The sequence below is a fragment of the Desmodus rotundus genome, chromosome 3, assembly GCF_022682495.2.
Source record: "Desmodus rotundus isolate HL8 chromosome 3, HLdesRot8A.1, whole genome shotgun sequence".
In the NCBI taxonomy this organism is placed as follows: Eukaryota; Metazoa; Chordata; class Mammalia; order Chiroptera; family Phyllostomidae; genus Desmodus; species Desmodus rotundus.
In genome coordinates, this window is record NC_071389.1 from 153,781,108 (window position 1) to 153,806,448 (window position 25,341).

General features: G+C 55.4%; 2 protein-coding genes across 7 annotated transcripts in view; one reads left to right on the top strand and one right to left on the bottom strand.

Moving 5' to 3' along the window:
• Positions 1–25,341, top strand: part of RACGAP1 (Rac GTPase activating protein 1) — an 80,488-nt gene that overhangs the window by 614 nt on the left and 54,533 nt on the right. The window contains exon 2 of the mRNA XM_024575505.3: positions 7,142–7,225. Coding sequence (XP_024431273.1) covers positions 7,142–7,225 — 84 coding nt within the window. The remainder of the gene's footprint in view (positions 1–7,141; positions 7,226–25,341) is intronic.
• ASIC1 (acid sensing ion channel subunit 1) lies at positions 96–24,674 on the bottom strand. 6 transcript variants are annotated; one of them, XM_053921504.1, is made up of 12 exons: positions 23,851–24,674; positions 22,653–23,030; positions 21,800–21,995; positions 6,066–6,216; positions 5,316–5,443; positions 4,874–5,024; positions 4,453–4,509; positions 3,834–3,987; positions 3,331–3,422; positions 2,754–2,833; positions 2,542–2,646; positions 96–2,393 (listed from the first exon to the last, which is right to left on the bottom strand). In XM_053921504.1, exons 2-12 carry the CDS (start codon positions 23,012–23,014, stop codon positions 2,289–2,291), a joined length of 1,581 nt encoding a protein of 526 aa, XP_053777479.1. In that variant the 5' UTR covers positions 23,015–23,030; positions 23,851–24,674; the 3' UTR covers positions 96–2,288. The 6 variants fall into 6 exon arrangements, with proteins under 6 accessions (XP_053777479.1, XP_053777478.1, XP_024431275.2 ...); XM_053921503.1 differs by having other exon boundaries at positions 4,874–5,027; positions 23,851–23,894; XM_024575507.3 differs by lacking the exons at positions 21,800–21,995; positions 22,653–23,030; positions 23,851–24,674 and adding an exon at positions 8,610–9,429.

Here is a 25,341-nt window from a genome sequence, read left to right on the forward strand (position 1 = left end):
CTTTCAACTTAACCTGCTTCTAGATTTTAAGTTTCTTTTGAATTTTGACCCTGCTTCCCCTCCAAAGAATCCTGTGTGCTAGGACTTCTCTTTGGGATCTTTGTTGCCTTTGACCTCTCTCTTTCTCTGTCCAGGGGTTCAGACCATTCCTGGTGTGATGGCCAGTCTGTCTCATCCCAGTAAGACCAAGCCTCCTTATTCCTCCTCTGATTGTTGGCCCAAGCCGAGCCTACCTCTAGGCACTTAATGGGAAGGCCTAAATACTATTCAGATAAGAGAAGAACAACACTGAAGAGAAGATGGTTGAAACCCAGTTTATTAGACCAGAGGCATGCGTCACCCATAGCCCTGCCTGCTGTTCTCCAGCCGGTGCACACCCCTTGGCCTTGCTCCTGCTTCCCTCTATAGAGGTCTTCTCTCTAAGAACTACTTACTAGGAACTAAGAGTTCCCAAAGATCCTATAGCCTCACTCTCCAGCTCCAGGTCAATGCACAGGTGACCTGCCACAGGTCCTGTTCTGAGGTTGGAGACCTAGAAATAGCTGAAGGCCTGGGAAGGAGCAGGGCCCTGGCCTGGGAGGACTGTCTGGTGGAGGGGGCACAGCAGGCCCTCTAACTTACTCACTTCTCTTTAAGGTAGGAATAGCTTTCAACTTTCCCTCTCTTTCCTCCCACTACCAAACTGTACCTCACCAGAAAATATAAGTGATGGGCTTGGGTATCAGGTGAGGAAAGGGGGCTGGGCACCTGGAAGGAGGGAAAGACCACTGACTGAGGTCCGCAGCTTCTGCCAGTCAGCACCCCACTGCTTCACCTGCAGGAGTCACTGATCCATAGTTCCCTCAGTCTTTGAAGCCCTTGGCTTGATGGGCAGAGCAGATCATCTCCATCCCTTGGTTGGGGGTTCTCTCTGTACCAGTCCCTTCACTTGGGAGGCCACAGGCAGCCAGAAAGAGGCATTGGGGTGGGTGGAGAAGGGAAGGGAATGTTAAGGCTGCAGGGAGGACAGAGGATGCCTGGGTTAGAAGGACAGGGTGAGGCCAAAAGAGGCAGAGCTTGTGATTCACAGCTTCCTTTATGTCGCCACCGAGACAGTGCGAAGGTTACAATGCGCATGTCGTCTCCTTGTGCTTCTCAGAGGGATGTGTGTACACAGTACAGACACCAGGGGAGAGAGTCCAACTCTTTATACAGGTGAAGGCATTCAGAGACCAGGGAGGGAGCAGAAACACAGGAAGGGGCACTTGGGGTGGGAGGATGGCTCTTAGAGACAAAAGGGGATGGGGCAGAGACAGACAGAGTTAGGGGGAGAGTATATACAGAGATATAGCAATATAGAGTCTATATCACATAGAAATAGAAAATGTAGATGAGGTTGTTGAGAGAAGCAAATGAAGTTGGGGAAGAGGACTCGGGACAGTTCCATAAGAAAATTTATGGATGTGGCCCTCTGCAGGGGCCCCTGGGAGCGGGACCAGTGAGGTTAGGCACCAGTGCCCCTCTCCCTGAGCTGGCAGCCAACCACCTGGATCTTGTACGGGATGGGAGAGGAAGGCTTCCTCTTGGGATTTCTCTCCAGCAGCTCTGAGATGGGAATATCAGGATGTGGCCTACAGCACCAGGGCCACATTTTGTCCCCATCTCCACTTCTTCAGGGGGTCCCCACCCCCACCTCCCTAGTGACTTCACATGCTGTGTGTGTGTGTGGGGGGAAGGCTAGGGTCTTAGTTCCTGCCTGGAGACTTGGGGTGGAGGAGTTGTCACTGGGCTGAGAGGGTCTCTTAAGGCTGGGGAAGCCCCACCACCACCACCACCACTATCCCTCCCCTTCAAGGTACATTCTCCAGTTTGGGGCCAAATTATAGATCTGGAGGATCCCCTCCCCCACCACCACTAGGAAGGGCTTTGGTGACTGGTGGCAGCAAAATGCAGGTGGACACTCAGATGACAGACAGACAGCCAGACAGATAGAATTCAGGCTGGGAGCCAGGGGAGGCAGCATGGAGCAGAGAGGGGTAGCCTGAGGTCACTTGCCCAGTTCTCTCTTTTTAGTTTCTTTTTTAGATTAGTTTTGTTAAAAATAAAAAGAATGGTATAGAGACAGGGAGAGGACTCTATGGTCAAGACTCCTTCCTCACCACAGACAAGAGGAAAGGACTGCCCAGAAATGGGGGGCTGCCTTGGGAGGGGTGAGTGGTTCCCCAGGGCAGGTGTAGGGGGCAGCTGGGGGTCCCCCTTGCTCTCCTAGCTCTCCCCATCTAGGCCTTTGGTACAGTGGCCTGCAGGGCTCAGCAGGTAAAGTCCTCAAAAGTGCCTCGGGCCGGATGGTGAGGTAGGATGTTGGCAGCATACGTCATCCCAGCAGGATGGCCCCGCAGGCTCTCACAGGGGTTCTGGGGGAACGGCACAGGACAGAGACTGGTTATTGACAGGGGTCACCAGGGCATGGGGGAGGCAAAGGAGAAAAGGTGGCAAGGGGCGTAGCCCAGGGGTAGTAGGGCAAGGGCAGGGCCGGAGGGCACCCCTCTATTGCTCCCTCACGTGTCTTTTGACGTCATCCAGGCTGAGGGCCACACCCTTGTCTGCGCTGCTCCTTTTGGCCTCCTTCTGGCACTTCCCTCGTCTGCACAACTTGTGCTTAATGACCTGGGACATGTAGGGTGGTGGGTGGGTTTGCAGGCCGCCTGGTACACCACCACCACCACCACCACCACGCTTCCATGGCCCCACCCTGACGCCCCGTCCCTGCTTACCTCATAGGCGTAGTCAAAGAGTTCCAGCACCGTGAGAATGCTGGCCCCAATGAACAGTCCCATCTGGCCCCCAATGTCACCTGCAGGGGGACACAGGGAGGTCAGTAGGGTCAAGACACCATGGGAGACGCAGAGTCCACTGGGACGGAGGCAGGCAAGTCGTAATTGTGAAAGGATCAACAGCCTTTGTGCAGGAGGGCAAAGTGATTCTGATGGAGTCTTTACTTTCTTCTCCATGCGTTTGTGTTTTTTCTACCTTCTAAAATCAATAGGTATTATTCAAAAAATTGTATATGAAATACCCCAACACTCACTCTCTAGATAAATTTTCAAGGGCATACGAAATAGTCCTCCATTCATGCCCACAGGCCTATCTCTTCCACTTTGCCTTTAAGAGAAGGCTCCACTCCCTCCCTCCACCAAATACCAAGACAGCAGAATTTGGGGCAAGGCCCCTGGGGATGGCTGAGGAGGAAAAGCTCATGGGACAGAAGTGAGCAGTTTGCTTTGGGTGGTAGGTAGGGTGTCACACCATGCCCATGACATGGGAAGGGGACAGGTGCCATCAGCAGCTCACCCAGGAGCCCTGCAATCTCATAGGCCTTCTTCTGCTCAATGGTCTCATAGTTGAGGACTTCAAAGAAAATGTCCAGCACCAGGATGTTCTCCCTGCAAAGGGGTTGGGGGAGGAGACCTAGGTTCAAGTCACATCTCTGTCCCTTACTAGTCAGGTGACCTTAGTAAGTTATCCTCTCTGAATCTCCATATCCATCAAATGAGATGCTGATGGGGGTACCTGCCTTTTAGGGCTGTTGTGAGGATTAAATGTGATGGCATATACAAAAAGACAGTCCACACACTAGCAAGTGTGAGGTGATCCCAGTTACAGCAAGGAAGATGAAGACAGAGGGTGAGGTGAGGAGGAAAGAGAAAGAGGCGCTTCCCCTGCTTGTTTAGCCTTGATCTTTCCTCCATGCCCACCCCAGACTCGACTTCCGTCTGTTGGCTCCCATCGAAGCCTGCTGACTCCCTTCACAGTCCCAGCCCAGTGGCCCCACCCCTCACTGTCAGAGCCCTTACCCTATGTACTGCTCTGACTTGTTGAACTTCTTGGCCAGGTACTTGGCTGATGCCTTGCTGGGGATCTTGACCATGGACAGCTCCTTGCCATAGCGGGTCAGATTGCAGGGCATTTCACACACACAGTACTCCTGGTCCTTCTCCACCAGGAAGTCTGTGCCCAGCCAGGTGAGAGGCGCCAGTTGAGTGGTGCCCTTCTGTCAGCACCTTCCCAACATGCATGTTCTGGCCTTGCCCAAAGGAACCTTGGGCCCCCTTCTCTCTTTCGGACCTGAGCCTTGGGCCCAGTCTGTGTTGATCCTCGCCCAGTCTCCCCATGGGTATTTCCTGGTCCTGTATCTCCTTCCCTCAGAGTCCTTGGGGGTCAACCAGCTCAGGTGCTGAGGAGAGAGGGCAAGGGCCCCTCCCAGGTAGCCCCTGTCCATTTTTCACAGGGGCCTCTAGAGATGCTATTCCCAACCTTGCTAGTCAGGCACAGGAGAGTTCAGGTGAAGCCTGATCCAGGAGTTATCTGAAGCTTCTTGGAGCTTGGTATGAAACCCCTGTGTGTGTGCCTGGCAGTCTGCCCCCCCCCCCCCGCCCCGGCCCCAGCAAACGGCTCCAGGACAGGGGCGCTCACCCAGAGCGGGATCCGCACACTCCTTGTACTGCTCTGGAGTGCAGTATGGGGCATCCCCTACAGAGGAGAGAAGACAGTGGTGCAGGATGAAGATTAAAGGGCTCTTGTGACAGTGATTGTAACAAAGGTCTAGATGGAAGATGGGAGAGTAGAAGGTAGGACTAGCTAGCTCCCAATCTGTCCTGGAGGTGACCCACCTCATAGTCCCTCCCTTCTGGACCCTTCCCACCCATCCCTATGGGCACAGGCAGGAACTGAGGTCAGAGACATATGGGTACGGAATGGGGCTGGAACTGGGGCAGGGCGAGGCCAGCTGGTCCTGTCTCCATGTTGGCAGGAGGTTGATACGCATGGGGAGCTGGCGAGGGGCGGTGCAGGCTGAGGGGCCCCAGGACTGTGTTTGGAGCTTCAGGGGCCTGACCTGGCATGTGCACCATGCGGCAGTTACAGTTCTCTACCAGGTAGCGGGTCTCACAGTCGATGCGGCAGGCGGTAATGCTGTAGGAGTCGAAGAAATCCGAGTCCATGGTAACAGCTTTGCAGGTACCCCAGGGCGGGGGCAGGTAGATGAGCTGCTGGGAGAGCCGGGGAGCTGGGGGGTGTGGGGACTTATTCCTGAGTCACCTTGATGGACTTCTTTGACAAGATGTGGAACTCAGGAGTCCTGTCCCCTCTCCCTCCGCAGCCTCTGAGGGTCTCAGAGTTTAGAAAGCATCCCCATTTTGAAAGCTCATTCGTGCTTCTTACTAGTCAAATCACTAGCCAGGCCCTTGCTCATTCGTCCCTCTTATTAGAGATCGCCCACCACTCCATCCTGACCCCTCCACACCCCACCCCGGACTGTCCTCCGGTGGCCCTCTCACCCGCTGCTCCTGGCAGGCCACAAAGGTCTGGAACCCTGGGGCCACGCCAAAGCCCAGCTGGTCGATGAAGGGAGGTTCATCCTGACTGTGGATCTGTACTTTGATGCCTGCTTCAAAGGACGTCTCATCTGTGAGAATGGGGGCGGGGGGGTTGGGAGGGTGTCTGACTCCCTAACCTCCTCCACAGCGGGGCACATCCCACCTCTCCTGAGAATAAGCACAGCATACACTGGGACTGGGGGCATTCGTTTGTGGGGCCCCAGCCAACCCCCAGCTTCCTTCTGGGTTCTCCAGCCCCATGCAGCCCCAATGGCCCCTATATCCTGCGCACTTCTTTTCCTACCTGGCTTTGGCTCTGCATCTTGGTGCTTCAGATTCTCTCACACTGTCTCACATGCTCTCCATTTCTCCCCCTCCTTTTCTCCCTTCACCCCCATCTTTCTCTGCCCCAAGGCCCCTGAGACCCGACAGACGGCAGGCAGCCCAAGAAGAGAGTTATTTATAGAGCAAGTGGCGGCCAGTGATGGAAAGGGATGGCTGGTTACCTTGGAGAGTAACTGAGCCAGGAGGGGGGAGCCGGAGAAATGTGAGTGTGACAGTCAGGTAGAGTCAGAGAAGGAGATGGTGAGATGCTGGGAGGAAGGGAGGGGAGCCCAAGGCCTGCCTCAGGTCCTGCGGTGGAGCCCAGCAGTCCCCTGCCAGCGTTTGAGGCCTGGAACCAAGGGGAGGGGCCCCCGAGAGGGGACGTACCGGTCTCTCCCCATACAGGCAGGTACTCGTCCTGCTGGATGTCTAGCATGATCTCCAGCCCATTGCCCGTCCCACCCTTCATGGTCTTCAGCAGTGGACGTCCATCTCGGCCAGAGTTGAACGTGTAGCACTTTCCGTACCGCGTGAAGACCTGGCAGGGGCAGAGTGAAGAGACTGAGAGCCCTGCCGGCACCCCCTGGACCCACTGAGGGCCCTCCCAAGCTGTCCCCCAGCTGCTGGAATCGCAACACCCTTCAGGATTGATTCCTCCTGGGCAGCCCATTCTCCCTTTGTCTTCCTTCCCACCCACTCTCTGCCCTTCTCTGCCCTGCTGTGTGCCCTGGAAAGCAGACCCCTGCGGGGTGCTTCTGTGCTACCTGAACAGGCTTCTGGTTGGGTTTGGCCAGTGGGAGGCGTCAGTCAGGGATCCAAAGGCAGGAGGGAGAGGTGGGGCCCTTTTCCTTCCCCACCCCCTGGTCTCTGAGAGTGTTCTGGATGGCCAGCCAGTCCTGCAGGAGGGCTCCCTGCGCGGCCTTGTGTCCCCGTCCTTCAGCCTGTGTGACAGTCTCTCACTACCACTAGGTGCCTTAGGCCCCCTTTTCAGTTTCCTTAACTCTGCCCGCAGATTGGTAAGCGGTCCCTCTGCTACATTCTCTTCAGTTACATTATCTGAGTGGTGGTCGTTTACCTGCTGGGACCCTGACAACACACACCTCCATCGCCAGGACCCTCTCATGGCCATGCTGCTGGATTTCACCCCAGGTGTCTGAAGTTTTCTCAAGACCCTCCTCCAAACCAAGCTGAACTTTTTAGTTTCCTGCGGCCATTAGTGCCTTATGTCCATCATTGTCCCAGTTGCCACACCAAGGTCCCTGCTCGCCCAAGCACAACAGCTCTTCTCTCAGCGTTCAGCGCTAAGCACCCAGGGCATGGCACTGGTGGCAATGCTTGTGCAGGACCGGGAGGGCCTCCGCAGAGCTCTCCGCCCGGGGGCAGCCTCCCCACCCCATGCCCCAGAGCAGCCCATACCACCACAGAAAGGAATGAACCGACTCTTTATGGCCCTTTCTCCACAGCTTCCCTGAATGCCTCCAGGTTCCCACGGATGGGGTGTGTTTTACTGCTGCTGCTGGTGACGAAGTCCACAGAGTGAGTCATAGGTTAGTACACACACACACACACACACGCAGCCCAGAGAAAGAGCCAGACATAGTGTCACACCAGACTGGTGCAGCAGAGGGAGAGGGGGTTACTGGGAAATAGAGTCCTTGTTCCCTTCCCCCTCCAGGAAAAAAACATGCTGTCCCCCATTTGGAGGGTGCGATCCCAAGCTGTGATAGGGAGAGAACTCCGACAGCTCCTAATCCCCTCCAGCCCCACTCCTGGGCTTGGTGGCATTTAGTCACAGGTCTCTCCATCTGGGGGTGTGAGGGACTCTAGGTGGCTGAGAGCTGTGCCGGGTGGACTGCTGCTGCCATCTTGTGGTTCTGGGTGAGAAGTGTCTGCTCTACCCTTAGGCCCAGAGGAAGCGGGGCTGATCCCTTTGTCCGTGTTCCTGTAGGTCCTGGCCTGTTTGAGGTCCAGTGGACCAAACCTCCCGGGCTCTGTCTGTCTGAGGTCAGTCTACAATGCACTGATATGATGATGCCCACCTGTTCCTGCACTAAGGAGGAGGTTGGGGACTGAGGGACAGGTGTGTGGGGAAGGAAGATGGCATCTGGCACCTGGAAGGGGCAGAAGAGGAGTCTGGTCAGACAGAACTGGAAGCTGAACTGGGGAAAAGATGGGATGCCACTTGGTCCCTCAACAGGAAAGGCCTTAGACTCTGGAGTGGCAAGACAAGCAGGAGGTTGACTCTCCCAGCGAGGGCTTCCCTGGGAAGAGGGTCCCTGAGAGCTGGGGTGGAGGGGGGGGGATGGGAGGGATTTAGAGGAGGCGTGGTATTCTCTCTTGGGTACACACACACAGACACGCGCTGTAGGAGGAGCACAAGAAGATTGCGGGAGGGGACAGTGAAGTCCTTGGTACAGCAGCTGCTGACGAGGGTGTGGCAATGGAGACGAGGGCTGCCCCCACCCCTCCACCTCCCTTCTACACTCTTGCCGCACCTCTAGAAACCTGTGACACGTGCCCCAGCTCCAGTCCAGGCACAGGCACCAGCACCCACGGTCAGGTCAGAGGTTGACCTCAGATGGGGTAAGGTCCAAGGTGCTGTTGAATCACAGGGAGGTCTAGACACACTTGCGGGTATTCAGGAAGACACCAGGGGCCCCTGGGCAGCAGCTAATTATGAACTAGCACAGACATATTTCACGATTTTAACAGGAAGAACAGTGCTAGGAATAGCAACCCAGCTCCAGACCCTGGGGCTCCTGGGTGAGCCGGGCCAGGCCTTTCTAAGATATGTCAGAGAGGGTGTGTGGTTCAGGTAAGGTCAGGGGGTGGGGGAGCAGGACCCGCCAGCCCCAGCCCAGAAAGTGATGGTCAGGGTGAGCCGTGGCAGACACTCTCGGGGTGCCATGCCAGGCATGGGCCGCCACTCACCACTGAGAAGTTGTGAGGGCCGCAGGGCCCTCCGCAGTAGGAGCAATAGAGCAGCATGTCCTCCAGCTGGTGGCAGGAACGATTGTAGAAGCGGTGCAGGTTAAAGGGCTCCCCAGAGAAGGCTTCTGGCCCTGGGGGGGCGAGGGGTACCCCGGGGTCATCACTTTCATCCAGCCCCAGCATGGGGGCCAGGTAGAGCAAGTCAGGGTAGCTGAGCTGGGACAGTCGCACGGTATTGGTGTTGCAGAAGGTGACCGCTGGGAAGGCCAGCTCCGTGGTGGCCACCTCGTCTAGCAGAGTCACGTGCGGGTAGCTGAGGTAATAGGCAACGCGGTCTCCTACCTGGCACAGGAAGGCACCCAGTGCCAGGACAAAGGCCACTGCCCACAGGGCCTGCCTTAGCCCTGGACCCTCTTCCACGAAGATGTGGCTGGCGCCATGGAGGGTGCAGCTGTTGGCGAAGGCCACCAAGTCCACGGGCAAATCCCCCTCTCTGGCCTCCTTCCTTGCTGCCTTGTTTTCCTTCTCTTCTTCCTCCTCTTCTGATTCTGAGCTGTCCTGCTGCTGCCGCTGGTGGGGGCCCCAAACATCTCCCAAAGGCCCTGGGGCCTCCTTTCCAGAGGAGAATGACACAGAGCAGAAGATCTGGATTGGCATCTTCTACAGGGGCTTCCTGGCACCAGCAGGTCCACAGGAGAAAGGGGAAGGAGATGTGATCCTGGGCAGGGTCCGGTGGGGCCAGCCACCCAGCCCTTCTGCCGGGTCTCTGCCACCAGCTGGCTGGCCGTGTCCTTCCTCACCAGAGCCTCTGTGGCAGTGTGGCTTAGATGGGCGGGGCGTGGAGAGGAGGACCAGCCTGCCCTGCTAGGGAGGGCGAGTGTCTGGGCTGATGAATAATTGATGGCAGTGGGAAAAGGAGGCCGATGGAGAGGAGGGGGGCTAGCACCCCTTTTTTGTCACCAGCTCCAGCAGGAAGGAGAGGGCTGAAGACAGAGTAGAAACTTGGAAAATCCTAGGGGCTTCTGGTACCCACCTCTCCAAGAGAGATGGGACCTAACAGAGTCCTTTGCTCCCTCTGCCAAGCCAGCAACAGCCCTGCTCCTCCCCCATCACACACACACTCAAGCTCCTCTCACCCTCCGATCTATTCCTCAGCATGCCCTCAGCCTTCCCAGCTCAGTTCGGGGCTCTCTCCCTCGTCCCTGCCCCTGACACGGCTGAGCCCCCAGCCTCTCTCGGCACTCTCTCAGCCCTCTAACTCCTCTCAGCCCCCCTGACTCATAACGCCCCAGTTATTTCATTGACTCCCCAACTCCCCCAAAACACTCTTATAACCCAGTTCTCTTCTAATTATTCCTTTGATTCTGTTTCCTTTCGATCACTGTCCTGGCCCCAATTTACTTTCATTTACTTCCTGAACCCCCAATTCTCCTGCGATCACACTCCCTTGACTTCCAGTTTCCCCCCAGCCAGTCCCTGACCCCATTTCTCCTCCCCTCGCTCCCCTGACCCCATCTCTGCTTCAAGTAGGCACCCTCCCCCATGCTGAGCTGTACTAAGGTCACTTTCCCCTCTTCCATTCCCTTCTGTGGCTTGGGGGGCAGCCCAGGTTCCATTAGCACAGGTCTGACTGACCACAGACTCAATTATGGCCAGTTCCTGGCACTGGGGGTGGGGGGACCCCATCTCTTGCAGCAGAAAAGCTTCCTGACATCACCACTGCCTATCTCAGCTTGCCCACCCCTAACAGTGCAGCGGAGGAGTTTGAGGAATTTTCTTCTGGTGGGTGGAAGAAACAGATCGGAACAGACTGGGTCCTGGGTCAGGTGGAGAGTGTTGGGAATCCACCTGGGTACCCCCCAAAACCCTCAGCCTCACAGATGCCTCTAGCCCCTCAGTCTCTGAGGCTCCCCATGTCCCCAATTTCTCATTCCCTTCCCCCAGGCCCCCCAGCCCCTCTGTGGGCTCTGATTACTCAGGGCCACTGGTTGAGGAACTTGAGCCACCAGCCAAGTCTCTAGGGCCTAGAAGGTGACCTGAGCAAGGGAGGGAGGGAAGCGAAGCATATTAACCCTTCCTCTGCAGGGGCCAGGGGAGGAGCAGCAGGGGTCAGGCAAGCCTACCTGGGCCTTACCACTCCTTCCCCGTCCCACAGCCCCAGGTCCTATTCCCCTCCCTCTCCTCCTCTCCCCTCCCTCTCCACTCCCACACATCTTCCCTTCTCCATTTGCATGCAGAGACCCTGGAGTGTGTTGAGCAAGGAAGGCAGGGTGCCAAGTTCTAGCAGAACTGACTGATGTGGGACCTTTGGCCTCAGTTTTTCTGCCAGGGACACCGAGGCCCCAGAGAAGAGCAGCCTTTGAGATCTGGCCCCTCTCCACCCTTACGCCATCACCCTCAGGCCGGCCTCCTCCTCTTTTGCCTGAACAACAGCCCTCATCCCTGCAGTTTCTCCCCACCTTCAGCCCATGCTATGTAATTCTGACCATTCTCCGGAGTAAAGACCTTCTCTCACTCCCCAGCGCCTCTTGGTAAAATTCAACCCCAACCCCATAGGCCTTTGCAATTTATCTTCCAGCCTCATCTCTCCTTTCCCCAGTCCATCGTCCAGCCACCACGCCCTTCTCCTATTCTGCAGACATACTAGGCTTATCCAGTTTCGTGCCTTCCCTGGACTCCATCTGGAGAACTTCTAGTCATTTTTTCAAGACCCTACTTATACATTACCTCCTCCAAGAAGCCTTCCTTGACTTCACAGGGCATAGTTAGTGCCCCCCCCCCCCCGCCCCCAGGGAGCCGACTAAAAGGTCCAGTTTTGCTCAAGGCCCTCCAGGCATAAGTAGTGCCCTGTAGCTCCTTGAGGACAAGGAGACTATGAGAATGAAAGAGCAGGACCCAAGGACCAAGTGGAGAAACAGGAACCAAGAAAGACCAGGAATACCCTGGGCAACCAGAGATGAGGAGATGAGAGAGAGACCCTCACATTCAGCTGTCGTCCTCATGCCTTTCCTATATGAATTCACGGGTTTCCTTCCTGTTTCCTGCCCTATGTGCATTTTCATCCTGCCTTCAATATCTCAGCTGTCAGGCTTCTCACCTTCTCAGGATGTGCTTCAGAGGTGAGTTCCAGACTTGGGATGGAGGTGGGGCCAGCCTAGGTTGAGGCTTTGGCTGGGGAAGTTACAGCTGCCCATGCTCTGCGCACCCACTAGAGGGCACTGTCCGCCTCCTCCCGACTTCCTTGCTGGGGAAGGAGATTGGACTCCCAGAAGGAAGAAACTGAGGCAGAGGAAGCGTCCACTGTGGGGGCCTCACAATTGAGGACAGCAAATCCGGTATGACCGGACACCCCCTCCCCACACCAATACAAAGGCCCACACTGCACACCCACACATCTCTACACACAGACACACAGCCCTCTTGTGGGGCAGCAAATACAGCACACACCCTAACTGCACTCCCTTGGCCATCTCTAATGTGCTCTCCTACCCCAGCTCCTTCCAGTAGACAAATCCAAATTTCCCACAGTAATGGAGGGTGGACGCAGGCGGCACACACAGACCCCCGAGCATACACAGAAGGCCCCAGGAGATGTGCCCAAGGGGACCCACATGTAGAACAACTCAGTTCTGAATGCTCTGTCCAACGATGCCACCATTCCCCATGGCACGTCCCAGCCCGTACTTCTCCTCAGCTGTGTGTGGTCACTTACTGGTTTCTGCCTTTCTCTACATCTGTCTCTGAGCTCCAGCCACTGCTCACATGTGTGGAATGTTTCACACTTTTCAAACGATAATTCATGGGACCCTTACACAGCACAGTGAAGCAAGCAGGTTGAGTAACTTCACCCTCAATTGGCAAATGAGGGAACTGAAGCATAGTGACCTCTTCAAGTGTCACGGAGAGCATGTAGTGGGCTTGAGACCAGAATTAAGTTATTCTTCTCTAAATCCCTTTCTTCTTCATCCTTTCATTGGCTCATCGAATAGTTCCTGAGTGTCTATGTGCTAAGGACACAGGGAGAACAGATGGAGGACCGGGGTCCTTCCCTCATGGAGCTTGTTGTCTAACGGGGGAGACAGACATCAGCTTTTTTAAAAAATTGCAAAAATAAATATTTAGTTACAACTATTGTTAAGTGTTATGAAAAACTATGGTTTTATGGTAGGTGAATGATAGGGAATCTGACTAGACCGGGCAATCAGGAAAGAGGAGATGTTTGTATTGCAATCTGAAGAATGAGGAGGAGTAATTAGGTAAAGGTCTGCATGTGTGTGTGGGGGGGGTGGATATTACAGAGAGCAGAGACTGCGCCAAGGACCTGCGGGGAGAGAGCTCCGGGGAGGAGGATGCGGCAGGGTAAGCTCAGGCTGGAAAGCTGGCAGGACTGAGACCCCTCAGGCCTTGAAGGCTGCTAGCAAGGATTCTGGTCCAAGGACAATGACTGACTCCCTGTGGAAGGATTTCAAGTGACCAGAGCAGTGATTTCAAGAGGCCACTCAGGGAGAATCAAAGGGGTCGCTAGAAGACCTGTTAGGAAGCCAGGTTCCGGTAAGGCATGGAGTGGTGGGGTGGCTTGGAACAGAGTGACAGAGTGGAGATGTTTAGGAAGCAACAACGACAGAGTCTGTTCAGAGAGGTGAGGGTGATGGAGTATCAGGGATGACTTCTAGTTTGCATAAGTGTGTGACTGATGGGGTGGCTCTCTAGATCAGAAACACAAGTAAAGGACTACTTTGGGAACTTAAGATGATGAATTTGGCTTTGCACACGCTGGTTCTTGGAACCTTGGGGACGTCCAAATGGAGATGTTAAGAGGGAAATTGGCCACTGGGACTGGTGCTAAGAGGAGAGAGCTGGGACAAGACACGCATTTGGCAGTGGTCAGTGTGTAGATGGGAACTGAAGTCATGAGTGAAGATAAGCATGCCCCAGAATAGAATATAAAGTTAAGAAGAAAAATAGAAAGTAAAAAGGCCTGATTTTGTAATATCTACTGAAGTTAAGCAGAATCCTGACCCGTGACTTAACAACAGCTTAGTTAAATACCCAGGAGAAATAAGGGCATCTGTCAACCGAGAGAATGAACAAGAATGTTCACAGTAGCTTTATTTAGAGTAGCCCCAAACTAGCAACAACGATAATGTCTAGCAAGAAGTTACAGTGTCTAGCAAACTAGTAACCACTACAATGTCTAGTAGAATGAATAAATAATGGTATATTTATATAATGAGATATTGCATAGCACTGAAAAAGAACTAAGTATTGCAACATACAATAATGAGACTAAATGTCACAAGACATAAGTATTAGCAAAAAAAAAAAGACACAAAAGTCAATACACTGTGTGGAGGATACATATACTTTAGGAAGTTCAAGGACAAGTGAAACTTCTCTATACGGACAGAAGTTAGAATAATGGTTAATTTTTATGTGGTGGTATTCACTAGGAAGGGGTCTGGAGGAACTTTCTGAGGTCCCAGAAATGTTTTACCCACTTATACCAATGTAAATACATACCAGTGTAATGTGTGAAATATTAAATTGTAAGCTACACTAACAAAAAAATACTAATGAAAAATTCATCAAGCTATACCATTCAATCATCCCATCATGATTTAAAAGGAGAGGAAGGCTTGGGGTTGAGACTTGAGTAGTGCCAACATTTAATGATCAAAGAGAAGAGAATAAACTGGCAAAGAGACAGAGAAGGAGTGGCTAGATAAAGGAGGAAAAAAGAGAGTGTGGTTGTCGGGAAAGAGGACTGTTGAAAAAAGAGGCGGTGGTCCACTATTTTGAGTGTTATCGGGAGATCGGGGATAAAAATATGTGTGTGGGGTTTGGCACCATGAGGGTTGCTTAGCTAGAACCATTTTGGTGAAGTGTTGAGGACGGGGAAAAGGCAGCCTGAGTGGATTAGAGTTACTTAGAGATGAAAATGTAGCGCTGGTTGGTGTGGCTCAGTGGACTAAGCTCCAGCCTGTGGACTGCAAGGTCGCCAGTTTGATTCCCTGGCGGGGCACATGCCTGAGTTGTGGGCCAGGTCTCCAGTTGGGGGCGTGCAACTGATCACACGTGCTTCTCTCCCTTTCTTTCTCCTTCCTTTCCTCTCTCAAATAAAAAAAAATAAAGTCTTTTTTAAAAAAGGGAAAAAATGAAGACAGTGGAATATATACATCACTTTTAACAATTCTGTCTGTAAAAGGAAGAGAGGCATCACGTGTGTGGGAGTGGGGAGGGGCTGTGGAGTTCAGACATTTGTATTCTGGGTTTTATCTTAACCTGAAGCTTGATGCACAGTAAGTGCTCCCTCAGTGTTAGCTGTTGTGAGAGCCATGTAATTCAGGATGGGAGAGTCTTAAGCATGTTTCAGTGCCAACAGGAAGGCTCTACCAGAGAAGGAGAGACTTGACTGCCTGCAGGGGAGGGAGAGGCAGGATCTTTAGGGTAAAAATCGTACAAAGGTAGGAGATCAGATGGAAAGAAGAGATAGAGATTTCAGCCTAGATAAGATGGATGTCCCCGCCCCCCCGCCCCCCCCCCCCCCCCCCCCCCCCGCCCCCTGGTTCCCAGAGGAAGTAGGAGACCTTGTCTAAGGCTCCTGTCTTCTCTGTGAAGCAGGAGCCCAGGTCATCTGCTGAGGGTGAGAAGGGGGCTGGAGGGTGGGTCTTTGAGAAGAGCAGAGCGGAGGAGGTTGCAGCGATCCCCGAGGAGAGCAAGTTGGCGAGGAAAACCCATGGGCTGGCCGGGCAGCACTGCAGGCCTGTCTAAGGCTATTGGTCATGAGTGCATGTAGTCCAAGCTGGTCTGTCGCGTGACTTTCTCTGGTAGAGCGGGCCATCCTGAAACCGCCCTGGGGAAAGCAGTGGTGGGTTCATCTGAGGCTGGGCTTCACCAAATGGTGCGGTGAAAGGGCAGAGGAGTCAGAAGACTTGGCGTACTCAACCTGAGGCTGGGGTTCCTTCTCTTCTGCATCCTTTCTTCCCTGCCGGCCTCACCACACTGCTTCTTTACACAGTGTGGGAAGATGGGGAGCCCGGAACACCCTTCACCGCCACACACCACACTTTCGCTCCTAGCATCACGCAAAGAACCTGGGCCTAGACGATCCGAAGTCAAGTCCTACTCTGTCATTTACTGGCTGTGTGACCTCAGGCAAGTCACCTAACCCTTCTGAGCCTCGCTATGCTCATCTTTCAAGTGAAGATATTAACATCTTCCCTTTCTCCAAGAATTATGAGAATCACACCAGCTAAAGGAAAAGGAATTTGTAAACTGCAAAGCGAGACTGAACGAGAGGATTAATTTCACTGGAAGGCGCTCTGCATGAGACCAGAGGTCTGCCTGCACACGAGCTCTCTCCCACAGCCACACGAAGCGAGCTGCAACGCCCCGTGCACATCCACACACGTCCACAGCCTCCCACTCTCAGACATGCACATGGAGGGGCACACATGCAGGGAGCGTGTCATGAGGGAGTCTGAGTTGGATGCTGTCCATGGTCAAGGCCACTGCAGCAGTCTCTCCCCTAGGGATGTTCCTAGCCTGTCACGATGATGCGACACACCAGTTGGAGACACACACCCACTAAGCCACACGGCCCAACCTCCCAGGCCCCCAGGACTGTCACACACATTGAGGGGATGCAGATGAGAGGGGTGGGACAGGGTGTTCTTTCCATGAACTCAAGGAGCTCGGAAAAATCACAACTTGACCTTCCTTTACTTCAGGAATGGCCTTGGAGAGCCTGGGGTGGCAGAATCTCAGTCGTCACGCTTTCTTAAGGGAACTTCCCCTTAAGGCGAATACACGGCAGTTCCATACTCATTTACAATTGTTCTGTGAGGAAGACGTCTGCTTCATACTGCACGTGCATTTTACAGACGGGCTGGCACGGGCTCAGCCAGAGTCCCTGAGGCTGACAGGGGGACTGCCCCTTGGCAAAGAATAATTAACAATCCACAGAGAGCCCCCTTTCCTCACAGAAGATTGGACCTAGTAGCTCAGAAATGGAGCAGATGAAACTATGCCCAAAACAGAACCCAGGAGTGCCAACACCCAGCCTCACCCTCCATCCAAACTAGGCACCACTTATTCTTGCAGTCTCCTTCCCACTTTTGCCTCCCAGGACCCCCACACGAGGGTCCTGACTGGAAGGTTCTCAGCCAGAGGGCAGAGGCCCTGGAGCAGCCCCCTCAGACATACAGTGAGGGAAGGTTTGTGCCTAGAGGGCCTGGCCAAAGGCAGGCAATGACCCTTTCTGGAGAGGACTGGGCTGGTCACCTGCTGGGGGAGAAGCCACACATTCTATTAGACTGTTATTTCTGAATAGCTGAGCTGGGCTGGGAAGATGGGAGGGACTCCACTGAGATGTGGAGGCTCCTCTCCTCCCGCACGTCACTCCTCGCTCCCAAGGCTTCTGCTAGCACCGCCCACCCTCTCAGCTCTGAGCCTGCCTGGGTACTGCCCTTCACTCTAAGCTCCCTGAGGACAGGGACAGGGTCTTCCTGCTCACCACCCACTCTGGCACCCAGCAGGGGCCTGGCACTTAGAAGGGGCTCTAAGGAGTAAAACAGGGTCACAGGAGTAAATCAAGTGGAGATCGACCCACCTCCTGTCTAATATTCAGCCTCCCTCACTATCCCCCCAGAATTGAAACTGTCTTCCACAAAGGTGAATCATGCTCAGAGGCAACTTCCACAGCAGAGCCATCCACCTCTCTGCGGGCCTCCCCTCCCTCCTGGAGGCATACCAGGTGCAGAAGGGCCGTACCTTCCAGTTGCCCACAGGCTGGAGCAGGAGGAAGGCCCAAAGCTCAGAGGTGCCTCTCCTCCCCACTCTCAACCCCCCGCTCGGCCCTGAGGCACTTAGTTACTTACATCAATGTCCTATTACTTTAGCCAACAGCCAGGAGATCAATTAACTTAGAGTAGCCTCTTAGCTGACAGTAGTCTGGGAGAGGGGTGGAGCAGAAGTGACAGGGGAGGGAGGAGGTGAGAGAGGAAACTAAGTCAGCAGGAGGGTGTGTGTGTGTATACATAAATGTAGGAGAGGGGGAAAGGCAGGGAGAGAGAGAGAGAGAGAGACCCCAACCTAGGGTCCCCTGGATTCTTGCAACTGGCTCTACAAGGGGGAAGGAGAGAAGGGCAGGATAAGGCTGGAGGAAGGATCTAAGAACCTCTAGGTCTGGAGCACCTCTCCTTCAAAGTTAACTCTTCGCTCCGGGCTCTCCTATCCCTCTGCAATCCATGCGTGCTCCCGGGGCGAGCGCCCCTTCACCCATGAAGGGGTTGCCCATGACTCACCTTCCTCTCTCCATGCAGCAGTCTGGGCAGCCTTTCTCCTCAGCAGCCCTGCCACTCCCTATCTAGCTGGAGGGAACAGACCCAGGTAGTAATGTTGGGCCCTTCAAGGGACCCCTGGTCTGAGCTGCTCTGGGGTGGGGGGTGGGTGTGAGGGGTGCCAGCGAAGGGACAGAGCTGACCCTGGAGATAACAGAGCTCCCTGCTAGTCCTGGCTCCCTGGTACCTGTCATCCAGCTCTGTTTGCTTTAAGATGACCTCCCTTTCCCCTCTGGGTCCCAGAATCACCTACCCACACCTATCTCTTATGTCAGCATCCCACCCCCAAAAGTGCTCCAGAAGATTTCTGTCCTCCTCCAGAACCTCAGGGGGATTTCTGTGTCCAGCGCTCCACTCCAAAGTCCTGGGGGACTCCCATTGGCCCCTCAGGGATTTCTGTCTCCCTACCCCTTGTCCTCCAATTCCATCCCTTCTAAGGGAGAATACTATTCCCACCACACACCCACCCCTAGGATTTTCAGTCTATGCCTTCTCCTTCCTTCTTTTCTAGGATCCAGAAATGAATTCTGCTTCTCTCTCCCCCAGGCAGAAGCTCTGGGACTCAGCTGGAGGAGGGAGTGGCACAGGGCAGACTGGGCAACCATCTGCCAGCCCCCTCCCCTCGGTGCTGTTCAGCATTCCAGCCACATTGGCGCTCCCACTGCCAGGGACAGATAAGGTGCAGCTGGAGGCTGGCACCAGCTGCGACTGTGCTCACTCCCCCCAGCCCCCACCCGGACACAGGCAGACAGCTGCGCCCCTAGACCCCTTCCATGGAACCTCTGCCCTGCCTTGGTCTGAGTGGCACTGAGATGGGGTGGGAGAGTGGAACCTCAGACCCTGTTGTCCTGGCAACCAAGCACCCCTCCATGAAGGGAAAGAGGAGGTGGCCAGGGCCTTGTGGGGGGTTCTCTGGTTGCTCTTTTGGTAGCTCAGGAGAGAGTTCCTACAGCTCACCCAACAGGGCTGCTCTGGGGATATTGTCACCATCACCCTCTGCCTCTTCAGTCCCAAACAGTTTCTAACCAATTCCTCCCTGATTTAGCCCAGGTTCCCCATGTTCACCCCCACTCTCCAAGTTGACTCAGCCACAGCTGGGGGATGGACCCAGCAAACACTCTGTGACCACCTATCTATCCCCTGAGGTTGACCTACACTCGGAAGCACATCTTGGGGGATGCTCATCTACCCAGGGCAGCCAGGGACTTGGAGGGAGCAGAGCATGCCGTTCCTATGCCCCTGGAAGCATCCTCCAGGACCATACATACCCTCACGGACCCTCACACAGCCTCACACCCACACACCCTCAGAACAGCCCCTTACAGGCTGGATGAGGGTTGTCCTCTGAAACCTGCAAAGGAATCCACGTGGTGCCCACACACTGCTTTGCAAACACTGTGAGCCGGGGCTTGGGCCCCCAGTTAAGAACCTCTGTTCTTGATGTGGCAGAAGGTGCCAAGATGGTCTTCCTTAAGCTCTGACCAGATACAGATGTTTTCTGTCGGTGCTACATCTGCTTAGGGGCTGCACACATGTCTTCCGGTCTAGCAGAGAATGGCAAGGATGAAGAGGCAGATGCCCACTATGAGACCAAGGAGAGAAGAGAGAAGGTAGGGCACCAGGCAAGGAGTTGTCTGCGCTCCTCAGAACCAGGGCACTGCAGGACGGCCAGAGCCCTTCTCCACCAAGGGGAAGTCCGACATGGACTCACAAAGTTCCCATCCACGGAGGAACGTCCCTCTGGGAAGAAGTGGCGGAGTCCCTGACTTGGAAAGGGGTCGGCAGTGAGGTCAACGGGAGAAGGAGGGGCTGAGGGGCTGGGGTTCAGCCAGATCAAGTGTCAGCTCTTTGACACAGACTCGGAAACAACAAAAAGCTGGTCTTCCCTGGCAACACAGACCAAGACATGCCAGCGTTGGGCCCGCAGGTCCCTAGCCTGTACATCTCTCTCCGGAACTTTCTGAACCAATCATGTCTCCACCTGACTGCTTAGAATCATCCCCTCTGACAACCCAGAGCAATCACATTCCAGTGTCTTCATTTCCATAAAGCAAACATGTCTTAGCATCGCCACGTGGAATCTCTCCGGACAGGAGAGACAAGTGGAGCAACTGAACTCTCTATGGACAAACTGCACCCCCATTTTATACCTGAGCCCGCTCCCAGGTCGAGCCAATTCCCTCCCTCCTCCAACACTACACACCACCCAGGCTAATAATGGGTTTTCTCGGTCTTTCTGGGTGCTCCTGTCCGCTCGTGTGTTGAGTATGTTGCAGAGGAGGAGGGCCCTGGCTTTCACTTCCACCTTCACCTACAGTTCTAGTCTTGGGAGCACAGTTGGTGAGCCTGGGAACCCTTTGTTCCTGGGCTCTGGGGAATCCAGGACCCTCCTGTTTTGAGGAAGAAAGTGGTTCTTGCATCACATGAAACTCCCCATCCCTTTGGCTCAGCAAGCAGAGTGGTCATGTAGCCTCTGTAGGGTTGACAAGGGCTTGTGAAACCAGTCTGCAGAGCAGGGCTTTAAAAGATTGGGGAGTCTTGTGTCGCAGCAAGAAGAAACAAGCATAGCCATGGCTCCAACTTCTCTACACAAACCGATGCGGTGCACGCTCCCACAATGCTGGGAGGAAGCAAGCGAGGGAGGGAGAACAGGGGCAGGGGGGAAGGGGGCGGTTCTTAGAGTGGAGAATTGGGGGCAGGCATGGAGAACAAGGGGCTCCTAGGCGAGCCTGGGTTTTCAAACAGCAATGGCCAGACCTGGAAATAGGTACTATGACTCCAGGGTCAGCAGTGTTAGCAAAAAGAGCACACGGCATTGGGACTTAATGAGACACGGGTTCTAATCCTGAATCTGTCACTAACCAGCTCTGAGAGACAACTCATTCTACCTCTTAGTTTGTGTATTTGTAAAACAGAGATAATATTGCTATTAATCCAGGGCATTGAAGGACAGTCTGGAAAGCATTCTGAAGAGTTACAAGCATCGTCCTCTCATTCGGTGTTACTTTTCGCACGTGGCCCCAGGTCCTCTGGTCCCTTTCCAGCCTCTGTCCGATTCTAACCCCTCAGGAACCTGTATGACTTGCTTAGGATCACCTGGTGCACAAGATGCCAGCCAGTTCCCCTAACCCTCTCTGGGGTGCTGGCTTTGAGGCAGCCCCACCCATGGGGGGTGGTGTGGCATCTCCATTTAAAGAGGCAAAGGGAGCTTTCAGTTCAGCGCTGACTGTGTACCCCAAATCATCTCTCCTTCCTCAGACCCTGGCTCCGTGGCTTTCGATGGCAAGGGGCTAACCCAATTGGACGGTGTGTGTGCCTGTGTGTATGGGGCGGGGGCAAGGGGGTGCAGTGGCACAGACAGAATTACCTGTCTGGCTATTTAAGAGAAAAGCTTCTCTTACTTTTCATGATTCTCAGTGCTTCTCAAACTTTCATTCAAATCACATAGGGATCTTGTTAAAATGCAGATTCCGATTCAGCAGTGAGGTGGTAACGTCTGCGTTTCTTTCCAGCTCACAGCTGATGGTCCTCAAACCCTCCCCCCAGCTCTGCCACCTGTGGCCCAGAAAGTAAGTCTGAAGGGGTCAAGGCTATCCCAGGCCATGCTTGTGTCCGTGTGCGTTGTGCACTGTGGGCTCTCTTTGTTACCATCATGGACACAGGGCTGAGGCTCCAGCCCTCACACAGAGCAAACACACCCCTACACTGAACAAAATCCCTTCGGAGCGCCAGGGACACACAGCTTCCTCTCCCAGAGGAGCAGGCAGGAGGAGAGGCCCACCTGCTCCCAGCCTCCTCCTCTTCTGGGGGCCTGGCTGACTCACAGCCCGCACCAGGGGACTCACTCACCACCTTGAAGTCTTCTGCGCTGCAGACCTCCCCCCGGAATTGGCAGGAGAGCAGCATGTCTCGAATGTCATGCCCCGCGCGGTCATAGAACTCGCGCATGTTGAAGGGCTTGGGTTTGAAGCTGCGGAAGTTGGCCTTGTCCTGCAGTATCTCCAGCTGCTTCTCATCTGCCATCTGCGTGTCTGGTATCTCATACCTGGAGCCAGGGGTGGGGGTGGGCAGTGTATGGATCAGCACGACCTCCCCTTTCTGTCTCCCACCATTCGGCCTCCAGTGTCCCATATGCAACCTCAAGGGGATAGGGAGGACGGCAGCATGTAGCCCTGGAGTGAGGCCTGGGCATAAGCACAGAAGAGAGCAGGGCCTGCCCAGACCCCCCGCCCCATGGCATCTGAGATGACAGAAGGATCTGCGGTGGCTGCCTAGGAGATGCACATCCCAGTGCAAGGAGGGTCAGGGTGGGTGATGGAGAGATCACAGCGGGAACTACGGCTTTTGTACTATAGTCTCTACCCTTCAAAGATAGTCTGTCCCCATCCCCCAAGTGAGGAGAAGATCAAGACATAGTGGCAGGAGGGTGGGCAAAAGTCACTCCGCAGAGGTTGGTGATGTCTCACAGCTCAGGCTGGTTAGGGGCGGAGCTGTTTGGGACCATGCTGGGATCAGAGACTGGTGCCCTTAACTGAGTGCTCAGCAGAACCCCAATTCCTTTGCTGCGAGTGGCAGATGTGGCAGGGACCGGAGGGCAAGGTTGTCTGGGCTTTATGGGTTTAGACGCTGTATTTGGGGGCAGGGATGCCAGCAACTCTAGGAGCCCACTGGCGGGGGGGTGGGGGGGGTGGGAGCCACCCACCTGTTGTTGAGCAGGGCCAGTAGCTCCCCAGCATGGTACAGGTCATTCTTGGAGACTTGGCTAAAACGGAACTCGTTGAGGTTGCACAGCGTGACGGCAGGGAAGGTGAGCTGGGAGGCAGCCACCTCGTCCAGCTTGGTGACGTGGTGGTAGTTGAAGTAGTATTGCACACGCTCCGTGCACACACACAGCAGCACAGCCAGTGAGCCCAGGAAGCACAGGGCCCAGAGCGCCCGCTTCAGTGACAGCCGCTCGTAGGAGAAGATGTGGGCCAGGCCGTGCAGGGTGGAGCTACTGGCGAAGGCCTGGATGCTCACCGGCTGGACGCCACCCACCTCTTCCTCCTCAGCCTTCAGTTCCATCCTGGCCAAGGGGATCCTGAGGGAGGGAGAGGGAGGGAGGCCGTCTTTGTCCTGGGATGACAGTACACATAGGGTCCCTCCAAATGTGTCCATCTGGAATCTCCATCTCTAGAGGTCACTGCCTCTGGGGCAGTAGGCTCCCCTGGTGTGCCCAGCCCAGAGGGGGCTGGCCGAAGGACACACTCCCAGAAGAGAGTTCCTCCAAAACCAAGAGCTGGTTAGCTCAGGCCAGGAGAATGCTTTCCCAAGGAAGCTTCCCCAGCCAGGGGGGACCCCAGATATAGTCATCTGAGGGAGAGAGGGAAGTCCCAATGTTCCCACAGGCAGGCACAGGAGTTCCCTCCAGATGTGGGGTCACTCTGGGACAGGAATGTCCACCCCATCCTGGAGACGAAGACTCCCCCGTTTGGCTTGAACCTGGGGTCAGAAGCTCCTGGTCAAGGGTGTCCCCAGGACTGTGCTACCCCCCCACTAAACCTGGACCAGAAACCCCCCAGAGAGGGTGGGAAGGGGGCCCAGTCGGAGAGCTCACCTGCGGACATCTCTAGTTCTCATAACCCGCAGGCTGTATGTGTGTATGTTGGGGTGGGGGTGAGGGCAGTCTGAGGTGGATGCATGGGGGGGCGGCTCCCTATGACAGCGAGCTGTCCCCGCCCCGGACGCAACCGACCCCCCCCCGCCCCCCCGGCCCTCCAGTCCAGCTTCTGGACGCAGCCGGATCCCCTACTCGGCCCCCGCCCCCCTCCCCAGCCACCGAGCCACCCAGCAGCAGAGAAAAGCAAGAAGGAAGAAAGTCCCGGGTTTGGGGGCCAAAGGCGGAGGGATCAGAGACCCACCTGAAGGGGCCTGGGGAACCCAGCAGCGGGCGACGGGTCCTGGGGCGCGGGGCCGGACGCGGGCTCAGCGCCGAGCCGCGGAGGGGCGCATGGCCCGGAGCTGGAGCGGGCGGCCGCCGCGGCACGCCGCGCAGAGCCCTGCAGGGAGCGGCCCGCCCGGCCCGGCTCGGCTCGGCTAGGTCAGCCCGCCCGCCCGCGAGCGCTAGCTGGCTCGCGTCAGCTCGGTCCGCCCGGGCTCGGCGCGGTGCGCGGTTCGTGGTGCTCTCAGCCTCGGGATCTGCAGGGATCCATCGTCCGGCCGGGAGGCGGCGGGAGGGGAGGCGAGGGGGAGGGGAGAGGGTGCGCGTGCGCGCCTACGAGTGTCTGCGAGGGTGTCTCGGGGCTGGTGTGCGCGCCGGGGCCCCGGACCTGCGAGCGGGACCCAGGGCTCCGCCGCTGCCTCACCCTCCTCCCGGCCGCTTTCAGCGGCGCTGCCTCCCTCCGGTCCCGGAGCCGCTTCCCTTCCTGCGAGGCCCTACGGGTTGTGTGTGACTGTGTGTGGTGTGTATGTGCGCGCGCGCGCGCGCGCCAGGGAGAGTGTCTGCCCCCAGCGTCCCCCTCCCCGCTCTGTCTCCTTCGGATCGATGCTCCTGACTCTTGCTGCTGCTTCTTCTGGTGGCACACGCGCGCGCGCGCGCGCGCGCTCACGCACGCGCACACACACAAGCTCCGAGTCACACTTGACTGATCCAAGCACTTGCCCGTGTGGAGACACAGACACACATGCAGACCAGTCACACCACTCACACCCACACATGGCCCGCAGGACAGGCACTCAGGAGCTTACACATATTCACCTGTTCTTATCCCTGCTCCCCGCCTCCATGTGACATGCACACACATGCACATATGTAACCCACCCATCCTTGTAGACTTAGGGAGCATGTTCGCAGACCCCCAGTGCCAAACCTTTAAAGAAGGAACAGAGAAAAGGAAGGAGAAATAGCCAGAGGTCAAGGGAATTTAGACAGAAGTCAAGAAACAAGGAAAGAGAAGGGGGAAGGTTGGAGGGGTAGGTGGGTGGGGGCGGGTAGGATAAGGAAGGTGTGGAAAGGGGAACTGTACTCAGGGGATGGACCAGAAATCAAGGCACTGAGCGCAGGCCTAGGGGTTGCTCCTGTAGCTCTCACCTCTCTCCTTCTCTCCCTCCCTCCTCCTTTCTGAGAGGCCTTGGGGGGCCCTCCCTATCCAATTAACAGAGAAGGAGCAATCAAAGGAAAGTTGTTAATTTGCTGATGCTCATTAGGGGCTCTTAGCACCGAGACTGTTGAGGTCTGATGGTGTCAGATGATGAGGAGGGGGGTGTGAGGAACCAGAATTCTACCTCTAGCAACTCCTTCGCTCCACTTGTAGGCTGTCACAGCTCTGGGGGAAGGAAGGTGAGAGGTGTATTTTCAAGGCTTTAAGAACGAGAAGGGGCTGGCACAGTTGGATGAGAAATTGTGAGGGGCT

Excerpts from the sequence above, each read along its gene's own strand:
- ASIC1 (XM_045184131.2), bottom strand. The coding sequence starts at position 9,266 with ATGCCAATCCAGATCTTCTGCTCTGTGTCATTCTCCTCTGGAAAGGAG. Across the intron at positions 3,988-4,452 it reads GTGTGCGGATCCCGCTCTGG|ACTTCCTGGTGGAGAAGGAC; the intron begins GTGAGCGCCCCT and ends GGCTGGGCACAG. Across the intron at positions 2,647-2,753 it reads TCTTTGACTACGCCTATGAG|GTCATTAAGCACAAGTTGTG; the intron begins GTAAGCAGGGAC and ends TACATGTCCCAG.